This window comes from Panthera leo, chromosome A1 (assembly GCF_018350215.1).
Source record: "Panthera leo isolate Ple1 chromosome A1, P.leo_Ple1_pat1.1, whole genome shotgun sequence".
NCBI lineage: Eukaryota > Metazoa > Chordata > Mammalia > Carnivora > Felidae > Panthera > Panthera leo.
In genome coordinates this window covers 137468529-137483428 of record NC_056679.1, presented here as the reverse complement: position 1 = coordinate 137483428, position 14900 = coordinate 137468529, and the positions used below count along the sequence as shown (strand labels likewise).

General features: G+C 34.1%; 1 protein-coding gene across 2 annotated transcripts in view; it reads right to left on the bottom strand.

Moving 5' to 3' along the window:
* The window catches only part of FCHO2 (FCH and mu domain containing endocytic adaptor 2), a 121163-nt gene that overhangs the window by 66202 nt on the left and 40061 nt on the right, over positions 1 to 14900 (bottom strand). For both annotated transcript variants that reach the window (XM_042940833.1, XM_042940824.1), the window contains exons 6-8: positions 6373 to 6477; positions 2552 to 2650; positions 1404 to 1500 (exon numbers count right to left, since the gene is read on the bottom strand). In XM_042940833.1, the coding sequence (XP_042796767.1) occupies positions 1404 to 1500; positions 2552 to 2650; positions 6373 to 6477 (301 nt within the window). The remainder of the gene's footprint in view (positions 1 to 1403; positions 1501 to 2551; positions 2651 to 6372; positions 6478 to 14900) is intronic.

The window sequence follows — 14900 nt, the reverse complement described above, 5'->3', positions numbered from 1 at the left end:
AAAGATATGGGGAAAGATAGGAAAGAAGCAGGATATAGCATTTCCTAGAATAAGAACATAAGGACAACTAAAGCACCAAGGGGAAAAGGGACATGTATAGGAAACAGAAAGCAGTTCCAGCTGACAGCAGTGGAGGGTAAACTAGTCAGGGCCAGATCCTGAAAAGCTCTGAATCTAAATCCGGAGTCTAAATTTCATTCTGTCTATAATGAAAAGTCAAAGATTTATGAGTAATGCATGTAAAAAGGATTTGAGCAGAAATGTCTACTGTGCCAGTATTTAGAAATCTGCTGCAATTGATCAGGTAGGTAGAGAAGCATGAAAAGGTATGAAGGGAAAAATACTAACATATGTGGACCAATGATTTCAAAGTTAGTAAAATGTAAAAGAAAAAGTGAAGAAGATTTAGGTTACAAGCCTTAGTTCTGGTAAATGCACTAAAGAATACCAGCTCCCAGACTTCCCTACAAATCACTTATCCATTCTCCTGAATTCCAAGCCACATTTTCTTTAGTAGATTGAATTATTTTTACCTATAGAGTAAAACAAATATCTTACAAGAACATGGTATAGTAACTAATAAACAAAATCAAGAAATCTGGAAGACTCTATGCTGAGCAGGGCAAGAGAATGGGCTACTGACTACATTTGACATATCATAACATGCTTATTAAAAGTAAGATTCAGGATACTATAATTATTCATTCATAAGACAGAAACCAGAATTCCTGTATTCATTTGTTCAGGGATATAACCTCAATGTCTAAAACACTGTCTGAAATACTTTTAGCAGCAACAAATATATTTGTTGAACATGTATGTCAGTAAGAAAATTTTTAAAGCTATTACATTTTACAAAAGGTTTTCTGTTGGTCTCAAAGCTCTAAGGGCTCAATATTCTCTCCTATTCGTCCTCTTACTAAGATGGCCTTCTGTTCATAGAGAAAATAGACAATGATATTGTAATAGCATTGTATGGCAATAGATGGTAGTTATGCTTGTGGTGAGCACAGCAAAAACCATAAAGAAGGTGAATCACCATGCTGCATGCCTGAAACTAACATTATGTGTCAATGACCATGATACTCAAAAAACTTTTTTAATTAAAAATAAAAAATAAAAATAAGCTGTTACTCTTTGAAAAATGTAAATAAACTGCAGCATATTAATTTACTAAAGGTTATAATAACCATTTTAACATTAAATTATTAACCACTAAAGGCCAGAATAAAAATATTAACTTAATATATTATCAGACACAAAATAAATGATATCTAATATTCTACACATATTTTTAGATACCTTGCAAGCTACATTTTGCAGGCTGGGAATTCAAAAGCAAATATATTTGTTCCTAGATGGGAAATTTGAATACATTTCCTTACAGAGTTTTATCATCTTACCAGGTCTTTCCTTCCCAGTGCCTTTTGACTCAGCAAATTTTTGTATCAAGCTTTCAACTGTAGTGTTAGCCATGTTATTTATAAATTCTTCATGGACCTATTAAAATGAAATAAAGAAATTTTTTTTCCACTAAAAATTCTTACTATACTTCAGACAAAACTTCCACAAAGAAATTAATATTCATTACACCAAAATACGTGGTTTTTTTGATCCAAAGCCATTGAGAACTTTCATTTACCTAGCATGCTCTTTTACCTCACAGTGTTAGTAAACCCGTGGGTACCAACCACTGTTTACATGAATCCCTCAAGATATAGCCTCCCAACCTTAGAAGTCCAGGGAGTTTCCTGTTCTCATCTTTGAATGTTTTAGACACATAATTCCTAAGACTAAAACTTATACAGATCTCTAATAATTTTCAGATCTTTAATAAAAAATAACAGACTTCATCCTTCTCTATTTCAATGCACTCCAAACTGTCATCATTAAACTGCTTTCATATTTTTGGAAAAAAAAAATTTTTCTTAAAGATTTTAAGTAATCTCTACACCCAATTTGGGCCTTAAAATCACAACTCTGAGATTAAGAACCAAATGCTCCCCCAACTGAGCCAGACAGGCATCCCTATTTTTAGAAAATTTCTAAGCACAAGTTCTATAATTTATTGCTGCTCTAAATTATAAAACAGCAAAACTTAAAAAAAAATTTTTTTTAAACTGGTAACTTCAGAGTTTTAATGTAAAAGACTGAGCCACAGTTAATCTTTTTTAATGTTTATATATTTTTGAAAGAGAGAGCGCGAGCAGGGAAGGGGCAAACAGAGAGGGACAGGATCTTAAGCAGGCTTTGTGAGAGCCCGATGCAGGGCTCAAATTCATGAATCATGAGATCATGACCTAAGCCAAAGTAGGACACTCAACCAACTGAGCTGCCCAGGTGCCCCAGAGCTATAATTAATTTTAACAATTAATTTGAATTATCATCCTTGATAGCCAATCAAAAATCCATTTTATTTTATATTTAACACATGTAAGTACATATTCTTTATATGCAATAAGTCAGTATCATATTGAGTTTTGCATTTTTTAAAGAGTCATATATGAACATAAAATTTTCATGAATCTGTTCAACAAAAGGAAAAACTTACCTGGCCTATTTGCAAATGAATTTCCTTTATAGCATTTGACAAGGATTCTATAATTTCCTTTATGTGAATGACATGAGCTTCTTCAATATCTTGAAATTTCTGGGTAACAAATATGAAAAGTTATATATATATATATACACACACACACACACACACACATATATATATACACACACATAAAAGAAATATACACTCACTCTCTCTGAAATCAAAGAACTTTTTTTATATAATTTATTTTTTTAAGTACTCTCTATACCCAATGTGGGGCTTGATTGAACTCATGACCCCACAACCCCAAGATCAAGAGTCACATGCTCTACCAACTGACCCTGAAATCAAAACACCTTTTAAGTCATCTTAATAGAGCTAACCAAATTTAGTGAGTTACCATTATTACGTAATGTTTAACAATACTTCTAGACAAATGGGTCTAGTAAACACAATGAAATGTTTAACTTTTTATTATGTTAATTTTTTGTTATGCCATTTCTGAGGCACATATGAACTTGATTTTGAAGATACCACAAATTAAAATCTAAAATCATGGTCAGAAAATTAGAAGGAGACCTAAATGAGAAGTGTCACAACAGCCAAGCCAAGGTAGAAGTGTTTCAAACCAAAGAGCAATTAGGTGACAGAGCAAAAACTACCGTTTACTTCTGAAGACTTTACAATCTAACCCAAAGACTCTAACAGTATGTTTTTAATCCTTGAAATGTTAACACGTAGCCTTCAAAAGAAGTAATTTATGGTCAAAGAAATGTGGAAAAGCCTGTATACTCGATCTCAGCAGTTCTAAACTGAAGGTGGGGATATATCCAATCACCTGGAAAATGTTTTTAAACTACAGAACACATAGATTTTCTACAACTACCCAGGGAATGGAAGTGGAAAAAGATGAAAATGTTGTTTGGAAAAATTCCCCGGGTCATTCTGATTATTTATTCCCCAGGAAGAAAACTTGGCTAGACTTGGCTTCCAACACATAGATTAAAAACCCCGAGAAATACTGAAATAAAACATGTTTTCATTTTGCTTAACCCAGTGTTTTCTAAATTTCTTTGACCACACAACCCTTTTTGTTTTTCTTCTTCTCTTAATATCTATTAATATCTCAAAGAACAATAATAATCCTCAAAACAGGATTTGGGAAATGCTGAACTAGCTTTCTTCAAACAAAATATATTTGTCATTTCTACTGCACAAACCTGATTACCCTTGTTTTTTTGTGGGTTTGTGTGTGTGTGTGTGTGTGTGTGTGTGTTGTTTTTTTTTTTTTTTTTTTTTTGCCAAATGAAATCAGTTCTAAGAAATAGGCCTAAATGCCATGTCACTTTTCTCTGGTTAGTTTAGCAAATTAAATTCCCTTACCCTATATATAATATAAAATTTTCTTCAGCAGTGAGTCATAGGACCAGAAAATCACTAAGCCAAATGATCATACATATAAAGGGTCTGAACTTCTCTAAAAAGAATCAATAATGGCGAAATTACAATTTTGGCAATAAGGCAACCCAAATTCACATACTTAAATCAAGTTTATTCATAAAAATGGCAGAGTTAAAATGTCTTATCTTGACTAATTCTGACCAAATCAATGAGAATATATTTCAAAACTGTGAATTACTCTCTTAGGAAGTAAGGAATATTCAGCAGAAGCATGATTCTTGTTTATGTTCATATTCTAAGAATTTGTCCTCAGCTTAATATTCTGCAATTAATCAGAAATTTTCTCCTTAAGACAGACCCAAATCCAGAAAACCTACGTCAAACATCCACAAGTTTCATATGGATAATCTCTAATTGCAAGAAAAGTATGCCACCTTCTCATTCTCTTTTAAAACAGCTACGCTGAATAAGACATATCCTTAATGACTTAAAAATATCTTGAAGTCACACAAAAACTCAAAAGTATGATTCACATTTAGATATTGTGCTGGGTTGTTTTTTTTTGTTTTTTTTTTTTTTTTAGGGGGTGGGGAATGTGCTAAATATCGCAACTGCTCAGAATTAGTGACTACTAAACTCAGAGTAATGCAGCAATGGGACTCCTTTTTAGAAGGAAACGTAAACCCTACTAGAGCCTGCTCCTTGCCTATCTCTTTAACCTCACTTCTTACCACTATCTCTCTTCACTTAGTTTTATTAAGCCCTACAATGTGACAGCTCTTTCACACTTCTGGGTCTTATACCCATGGGTCCCCAATGCCTGGAACACTCATGCCCTGGAATGCATCCCTTTACTCATTCAAGTCTCAGTTTTAAATCCCACTTCTCCAAAAAGGCCTTTCCTAACTCCCAAATCCAAATTAGGTTGCTCCTATTATTCTATCTCATAGAATCCTTCTTTTCCTTGTAATAGGTATAATAGCTCGTAACTTTATATTTAACCATGTATTTAATGTTTGCCTCCCTCCTCTATATTGTACACTCCACCTAGAGCAGGGAGTTACTCATTTCGTTTATATATATACCGTATATACCAGCAATTAGCACAGTGCCTACAATATCGCAAGACAGATGCACATATGCCTGCACACAAGCATGAAAGTCTTTTGATTTCTGAGATGTCTATCAATCATCTCTCCAAGCAGGAAGACTCCCTAGAATCCAAAAAGGCAAATTAATATAAAGTCCTTCTTCACACTTACTGAAGGCCTACCAAGCGATGGGAAGTATTCTAAATGCTAAGGAAATAATAAATCAATCCCTTTTACCATAGAACTTATCCTTTAGTGGAGGAAGATGAACAATAAAAAAAAAATATAGGTAGAAGAACTAGTGTGCTTCACTACATTCAAATATGATGACTAAGAATAATGTTCTAAGAAGAGGTTCCTTGGGGCGCCCGGGTGGTTCAGTCAATTAAGCATCTGACTTTGGATTTCGGCTCAGGTCATGATTTCATGGTTCATGGGTTCAAGCCCCACATCTGGCTCTATGCTGACAGCATGAAGTCTGCTTCAGATTCCATCTCCCTCTCTCTCTGCCCCTCCCCCACTTGTTTGCTCACTCTCAAAATAATAAACAAAAATAAAAAATAAAAACTACATTTAAAAAAAAAAGCTCACCAGCTTCAATACCAGAGTGAAGAAGACACAGAATAGCTACCACCAGCCCATGATGAGTAAGAACATAACAAATAAACCCTTGCCACTGTAAGCACTGAGATGTGGGTTTTTGTCATCTCAGCATACCCAGCCTATCCTGACAAAGTGCTTAGGAGCAAAACAAAACAAGAAAAGAGTACGAGAGAGTGGGAATAGAAGTTTTAGGTATGATTCATAAAAGGCGCCCATCTTAAACCTAGGCTTTTAATTAAGGTTCTAAGAACATCGAATAGGGTATAAATTATCACAAGTTTATGGGAGACTTTTTTTTAATGGTCTGTTTTCCTCAACTAAAATGGAAGTTCTTTGAGAGCAGGGATTCTTGATTCTTTTGTTAACGGCTATATTCTCAGCGGTGAATCATTTCCAGTTCTCTTAAGCAGAAGTCAACTTTAAAATTCATACATGAGGCTAACAATCAGCACTGTCTTCATCATCTACCAATTTCCTCACTTTCCCCAGTTCTCTGTAAACAGCCTTTTCTGCTGTATCTGAATAACCCCTTATCATGTCATAATTATTGCATAATTGCCATAATCATTGGTCCTCGATCTCCAAAATAAGATGTGTATCTTTAAAACAGCATTAAAAAACATACAGATTGTGTATTTTAACATTTCTAATACTAAAAAATTATATGGCACAAAAATCATTTATTTATATCAGTAAATGAAATATCCTGTTTTAGATTTAAAGCTTAAAAATACCAACCTGAGCTGTTTCTGTCATTTTCTGTTCAAAATCAGCTTTTGCTAATGCATATTTTTCCACATAAAGTTTATAGGTATCTGTAGCTTTCTTAGATTTAACAGCTGCCTGTAATAAAACAAAAACATTTTTAACTATACAACGACCTGTTTTCTTTCCTGATGTAAGTTCATATGAAATAACTATTTAAATGCATTTTAAGGGGTGAGGCCTATGGTGAGTTCAATAGGACATAAACTAACTTTAATACCTTTTTTCAAGTCCTCATTGGCAATATTTTTTGTTTAGTCACAGAATAACACAGAAATTAAACACTGATTCTCCTTTCTGTCTGACAGAATGGGCTTTGAAAAGTTAAAATACTCTTATTACATAACTTAGGGTAAGATCATATAACCACATTCTAATGTGTTAATAAGAATTCAATGAACAAAATGTGACAATACCATCAGAATATGCTTGACTCTTCCACACCTGTGAGTCTTCCTTCCTCCCACAATACACACATATCCCATTTAATGTCTAATTAACAACTAAAAACATAGCTCAAAAGTTGAGAAAATCAATTTTGTTTCTCAGTTTCCATTATGCTCTAACAAATCTACAAATTTGTTTTTAATCATTGCCCATTTTTTCAAGATTTCTATTTTTTTGAGGGGGGGTGGGGGGGCAGAGGGAGAGAGAGAATCTTAAGCAGGCTCCAGGCCCAGCATGGAGCCTGACGTGAGGCTCAATCTCACAAACTGTGAGATCATGACCTGAGCCAAAATCAAGAGATGGATGCTTAACGGACTGAGCCACCCAGACACCCCTTAAGATTTCTATTTCTAAAAAGTTGTTATTACATTATTATAGCTCTAGTTTTATCAAAGTTACTTACTCAATAAAAACTTGATATATTAAATATTAGGCAGTGAAGAATACGAAAATAAATTACACAGGGATCTTTTCCTCAAGGACTTCATAAAAGTAGTAGAACCTATTTTTACCTAGAAATCAGTAGAAAGCAACAAAGCCACAGAAGTAAAGATAAATGCTATAGAAGACAGACATTCAGGAAAAAGAAAGATTATGTATAACTTGTAGGGTGGAGAAGACATATGGCTATCAAGAAACAACCATTCTCAAAGGACTGATCAATTTGGACATGGGAAGTTTGGGAGAAGATCAAAAAAGGAGAAGATAAGGATTTCAAGATACAAATATCTTGATGAATTTTCTTGATGAATTAAGAGATTGTCTGCTAAGAGGAGGAACCGAAGCACCTGGTTGGCTCATTCTGTTGAGCGTCTGACTCTTGATTTCAGCTCAGGTCATGATCCCAGGGTTATGGGATCAAGCCCTGCATTGGGCTCTGCACTGAGTATGGAGCCTGCTTAAGACTCTCTCTCTCCCACTGTTCCTCTCCCCCATTGGCACGCTCTCTCTAAATAAAATTTTTAAAAATTTTTTCAAAAAAAAAAAAAAAAGAGTGGGGAAAAGTAGAGTAGGATACGGCTGAGAGCTTCAAGAAAACAAACAAACAAAAAAATTCAAACCAGGGTTGTGGAAGATACAACAGGTAATAACTAGATGAGTACAAGTATTACTAAGAGCCACTGAGGGCTAAGCAAAGCTGGAAAACATGGAATTTGTGTGAAGCTAATCTAAATCAACATGAAATTATCTCCTACTATGTTCAAGAATAAGGATTAGAAACAGAAAGGTGGGTTTACTTGGAGGTTTGGGACTGCCAAGAGATGTAGACAGTCCTACTCTCTAAAAAGGGCCCAATGTATGCTCCTTAAATTATGACATCATACATTATATTAAAGACAGATGCTCCATGCTTTCCTGCATTCTTAAATAAATAATATAGGATGCCACTTTATCTTGTAGCATACAGAAAACTGGTTTTGGAGCCAGAAGACTCTGTCTTGGAGCTTTATATAGTTCTCTCATTCCTAAAATGGGAAGAATACCACCTAGTTTTTAAAGCTTTGGCAGTGATGAAATGTAACTTATGTAAAATGAGTGGGACAGGGTCTGGCATATAGTTAAATCTACAAAATAAATAGTATTTGCTATTATTATGATTTCTAAAAGTAATACCAGTAGGAAGATATATCATTGTAAACTTTATGGTTATTGTATCTAATAGTTGTACTTAGTTCTCCACCCCTAGAGTAAGTAGTTAAAGCCTATAATGATTTTCTAGTTTGCTTTATGAGTGTTGTTGTGTGTTTTTTTTTTGTTTTTTTTTGTTTGTTTGTTTTGTTTTGTTTTGCCCTTTTCCCATTGTCTCAGGCCATTTGACATTAATTATACTATGGTCAGTATAGTTGCTGTAACATCCTGGCCTTGCTCAAACACGTAACAATTAAATGACATAGATATTTAAAATTTACTATGTATGTTTACAGGAAGCCCAGATTTAAGAAAACATTTTAATGGTGTGATTATCCGAGTTTCCTTTGGATCTTTTTAATACCAACAGACTTCTGTCTCTTCTTCCAGCTACGTAAAGTTTCAGTCTGTGCAAGAATGATGAGCAACTTACAGTCCGTGGAGTGATTTTCAATGACAGAGTTTAGCAAAATAATGTAGTCTCATTGGCAGCCCCTTCTTCTTTGCTTGTTCCTTATCCTAACACCTATTCCTATTTTCTGTTGCCTATTCAGTTACTGCCTAACAATTTATGTGCTAGCTACACAGAAAGACCTGAGTTGTGATCACTCCTAGAGATATTTGCAATTTGAAAAAAAAAAATCATAAAAATGGAAAATTTCCCCAAATATGACTACAATGATTGTGTCTATACTTTTAAAAAGTAATTTATTTCATGAGATCTTCCTGTTTTCTTTTTTACAGGTTCTGTACAAAATAGGTCACTCTGCCCTTTCTAAACTTACCATTAAAACCTCTAACCTCTTGCTCTGCACTATTCAATATGTTTTGGCTCCCCCAAAAGAAGGAAGTTTCTTGGAGGGAATATGTATTTTAGCCTTTAATAAACTTCATAACATCTAGCATAATGACAGGCACATGGTAGGAACTAAAACATTTACCTAAAACATCACCTACCTACTGCACGCAAATTATCACTTTATAATGCAACAATCAGAAAAATTTGAGGGGCGCCTGTGTGGCTCAATGGGTTAAGTGTCTGACTTTGGCTCAGGTCATAAACTCAAAGTTCCTGAGTTCAAGGCCAGCATCGGGCTCCCTGCTGCCAGTGCAGAGCTCACTTTGGATCCTCCGTCTCCCTCTCTCTCTGCCCCTCCCCAGCATGCACGCTGTCTCTCTCCCAAAAATAAATAACATTAAAAATATATACATGTATTTGAATAAGCCACTTAAAGAGCCAAGAACCTAATCTTTAGCCTGTATTTAAAATAAAATAAACTTTATTGTATTAAGAACAGGAAAAATTCAAATAATATTTTGCTATAATGATTATTTTTCCAAGTAAACATATATGCTGTGTTGCAAAAATATAATGATAGTGTCTCACACACAAGAAATTTATAATCTAACAGAAATAAAAGATCACTGCATGGGGGTCAATTCCTGCTTATAGAAGATCTATCATATTTCTACAATGTAAACAAAGCAATTATTTTACATTATTCATTACACTTATAGGACTTTAAGAGATGGAAAGAAGTTCCTGAAGCATCATTTCCTCTTCCTAAACTCAGTCTCTAGAATTCAAACTAGTTTTGGTACTCAAATTTTTACTGAGTCGACAGAGTTAGAAATAATTAATTTTAAAAGTTTAAACCATCATACTTAACTTTCTTTTTTCCTCCCAGAATATTCTCACTGTAAATCTTGGTCTAGCTATTCAACTCAGCATACTAACTTCTTTGTCCATTATTTCCAACCATAATATTATTATCTTCATCTCAAAAGTTCAGAGCAGGATCTAATTCAGGATGTAAACAGATAAGTCTTTTGGAGCCTACTTTCTGATACCAGGAAGCTGTGTAAAATTTCACTTCTCTTATTTGGAGGCATGAAGGAAGAGAGAAGATAGCCTTTGAAGTTCTAACTTTTTTTTACATCAGCCCTCACTCTTCAAAGGTAAAAATAATATACCACAATCTTAAGGAAATTATATACCAACTTAAAGAAGTATCCCGGAAAACTAACAAAAGCAGTACTTAATCATAAAGGAATAAAATGAAAAAAGAAACTGTTGACTCATAAAGTATTTTAAGTAATGACAAAAACAAATTTAAAGAAAAATAAGGGTATTATATAAAAATATGTAGAAGCAATTTTAGAATGTAATTGTACTAGGAACACCTTATTGTTTTTAATTTTTTTTAAATGTTTATTCATTTTTGAGAGACAGACAGAGAGACAGAGCATGAATGGAGCAAGGGCAGAGACAGAGACACACACACACAGAATCTGAAGCAGGCTCCAGGCTGTGAGCTGTCAGCAAAGAGCCCAAAGCGGGGCTTGAACCCAGAAGCTGTGAGATCATGACCTGAACCGGAAGTCAACACCTAACAACTGAGCCACCCAGGATCCCCTTTACTTTTTTTTTTTTAAAGCAAGAAAGAGTACTCATAGGAAACAACTATGTAGCAGTATGTAGTTAAGTCAAAACAACTTTCTAAATAGTATATATATATATATATACTTAGAAATGCTGTAAATTCTAGGGTAGAATTATAAAAACTGAGTATCCTAGTAGTAATGAACTTGACAAGTTTCATAAAGTCATTATTAAAAAGGGAAGTTGGAACATTTATTCTTAAATGAGGAAATTATGCTTTAAAAAAAACAGCTACATTTCTTCTCACAAATAAAAGATTGGCTTTAACACATTACCTATTGATAACAAAACAAATCCTACATTGTATTGATTTCCTTAGCATTAGAAATAAATTTACTGATATACTACAAGAAATATTTAAGTGCCTATAATTTTTATAGTAATATCCTAAGATGCAAATATACACATATGAATTAAGTCATATTTAGTCATAGTCCACAAATGAGTGCCTTCTAAATAGTGTTTTATAAAAAATTAAGAGCTTTTAAGTGAAAATCAGAAGCATACTATGTCATAATAGCCATAAGTATTTGTTTTCAAATTTATTAAAGGAAAATGGTTCAAAGATTTAGGTTTTTAAAAATCTATATTCATGTTAATAAAAAGCTTCTTATTACAGGTCAAAATTAATGATTTACTTAAACTTGGATTTGAACATATATAAATCAGACACCCACTAACACATTTAGTACCACAAGCAAAGATACCACCTCTGAGCAAAACAATGAGAAAAAGGCACCCCTTCTCTGTGGGTCCATGCCACAAGACAAGTGAAGCACAGACCACCAACTCACAACCCTTGGACACAACTGTATGCTACCATATGTTAATCAAAAAGAAATCTTTTAATTTAATCTAAATCATTACCTTATATGAAGCCTTTTTTGGTTTATATCAAAAGATTCAGACAATCATTTCTTTAAGCATAATCTCTAGTTACCATATATTTTTCAAGTGGTCAGTATACACTAGGTACTATGTTAAACCCACTGGGTTTCATAAAAAAAAAAAAAAAAAAAAAAAAAAAAAAAAAAAAAGGAAAGAGCAGTATTTAGCCTAGGAGTACCTTAACCCTCTGGAAAATTTCAACTAACTGAGATAGTACACTTTTGCATTAATGATATGGAATCCATACCAATTTATTGACCTGTATGTTATAGTACGTACTGTAAGGAACTATTCCTATAGCTCACATTTTAAAAAAATAATTATCTTAGGGGCACCTGGGTGGCTCAGTTGGTTGAGCGTCCAACTTTGGCTCAGGTCATGATCTCATGGGCTGTGAGTTCGAGCCCTGCGTTGGCTCTGTGCTGACAGCTCAGAGCCTGAAGCCTGCTTCTGATTCTGTCTCCCCACTCTCTACCCCTCCACCACTCATGCTCTGTCTCTCTCAAAATCTAAATAAACATAAAAAAAATAAAAATAAATAAAAAATAATTCTTTTAGTTTGAACTACAGTTGGCTTGGGGTACCTGGGTAGCTTAGTGGTTAAGCATCTGCCTCTGGATTTTGGCTCAGGTCATGATCTTATAGTCCTGAGATCAAGCCCCATGTCCAGCTCTATGCTAACAGTGCAGAACCTGCTTAGGATTCTCCCTCCCTCCCTCCCTCTCTCTCTCTCTGCTCCACCCCTCCTCACTCCCTCACTCAAAATAAACAAACTTAAAAAAAACAAAATGAAATGAAATATAATTGGCTTTAGGGCGCCTGGGTGGCGCAGTCGGTTAAGCGTCCGACTTCAGCCAGGTCACGATCTTGCGGTCCGTGAGTTCGAGCCCCGCGTCAGGCTCTGGGCTGATGGCTCGGAGCCTGGAGCCTGTTTCCGATTCTGTGTCTCCCTCTCTCTCTGCTCCTCCCCCGTTCATGCTGTCTCTCTCTGTCCCAAAAATAAAAAATAAAAAACGTTGAAAAAAAAAATTAAAAAAAAAAAAAAAAAAGAAATATAATTGGCTTTATACTGTCTTTGTTCCTATCTTTTTTATTTTTTGGAAAAAAAATTAATTATTACATAGACAAAGGGAGCCCCCTGCCCTTACCAAGCCCATTCCCCACTTGCTCTGCAAAGGTAACTCTCAATATGTGGCACAGTGTTTACCGTCCCTATGTATGTCCCTAATATAGTTAATTATACTTCAAGGCTTGCTTCTTTTTTGTTTCAGGTTTGTGTTTTTTTGTTTTTTGTTTTGGTTTTTGGGGTTTTTTTTTTTTTTTTGCAGAAAATTAAAGACTATGTAAAAGGCATCAAAATATACATATTCTTCTGGAACTTTGCTTTTCTTGCTCAATATTATACTTTTTAGATTCACCCAAGTCAATGTTAATTCATGTCATTCTAGCTCACTTTTTTTTTCTTTTTGGCTTTTATGATAAACATTTTAGAGCACACAAAAGAAGTGTAATGTACTCCATTTACCTATCACATAACTTCAAGATTCCATCCATTCTTCCCCCTCCAACATTTTTTTTTTGCTAGAATATTTTAAATCCCAGATCTACTATTTTACCCTATATAATTTACTTGAACTGAATAGTCCCATTATATAAAAAAGTCTTCTGTTGCTAAACACTAACAGTGTTTTACATAATAATAATTTTTTTCAATTTGAAAATCAAACTATTATTAGAAGTCTAATTCATTTATACATATTATGGTTTAGATATATTTGACCTTCTTCCAACTTACGTTGATCTTTCTGCCTACCATTCTTTTTTTCCCCATATCCTCCTTCCTTTCCTTATCAATAAATTTTAATATCTTTTCTTTTTGTCATTTTTAAAAGATTTAAAATATACTTCAGTCCTTTTAGAAGTTATGTTTAATGTACACAGTCAATTACTACTAACTCTAATAGCCATTAACTTATAAAATACATCATCCTCTTGTGTACCATTAAAATAGAAAAATGCTATCAACTAAAGCATAAAATAATGCTTTCTTATCACTTAAAATTCTAATTTTATGTTTCCAGACAGAGTGCACCCGAGCAAGTAGGGGAGAAACAGAGGGAGAGAGAGAAAGAATCCCAAGCAGGCTCCACATGCAGCACAGAGCCTGATGGGGTGCTCAATCCCACAAATGTGATACCATGACCTGAGCCAAAATCAAGAGCTGGATGCTCAACTGACTGAGCCAACCAGGCACCCCTAATTTTATGCTTTTAAAAGAGCTCTTTTAGACTTACTTAGGGGTACATTTTTATTCTATTACCACTCCTATGTGATACAGAATAAAAAGGAAGGCAAAATGAATTAATTCTCTTGACATACTCCTAAATCTTCCTCATATTCAGATTTTGACCCTTCTCACTTGCTTTCCACTTGGGAGATTGCTGAGGTCTGTTTTTTCCCCATACAACATTATCCTCAATATCATCAAGACATTATTGATATAGCACTTCTTAAAAATGCTCCATTGTTATCTCCCAGTTTCTTCTAAACACTGGTGCTCACATTTTCTTAATCTTACCAGGTCTCAACAAATGATTTTCAGTCAATACCAGAACAATTCCTTCCTCAAATGGTCTTAAGATATTCATCATCTTAAATTGTACTTAAGTTGTACATCAAAATATTGCAGTTGTCCAATCATGCCACCAGGTACTATAACCAAGTTGACATAGGCAATAAAACTACACACAAAAGCCACCTCACCAACAGCAATTATATGATATCATCAATTGAAGATGTATTCTGACTTCAAAGATGTGAGAAAACAAGAAATACCTGGTAGCTTTTTTTCTAGTGCCTAGGTCTGCACAGACCTTTATGTAACTTGCTTAATACCAAGAATGTACTTTCAATCTGGGGACTCTTTTTTTTTTCTTTATATTTATACAGGCACATTTATTTTTTGTAAGTTTTTAATTCCAATTAACATGCAGTATTATATTAATCTGGGACTGCTGAATTTCTTCAGGTCTGAAAAACTCTGAGCTATTAACTCTTCAAATATTACTAGACCACCATTCTTTCCATTTTTCTT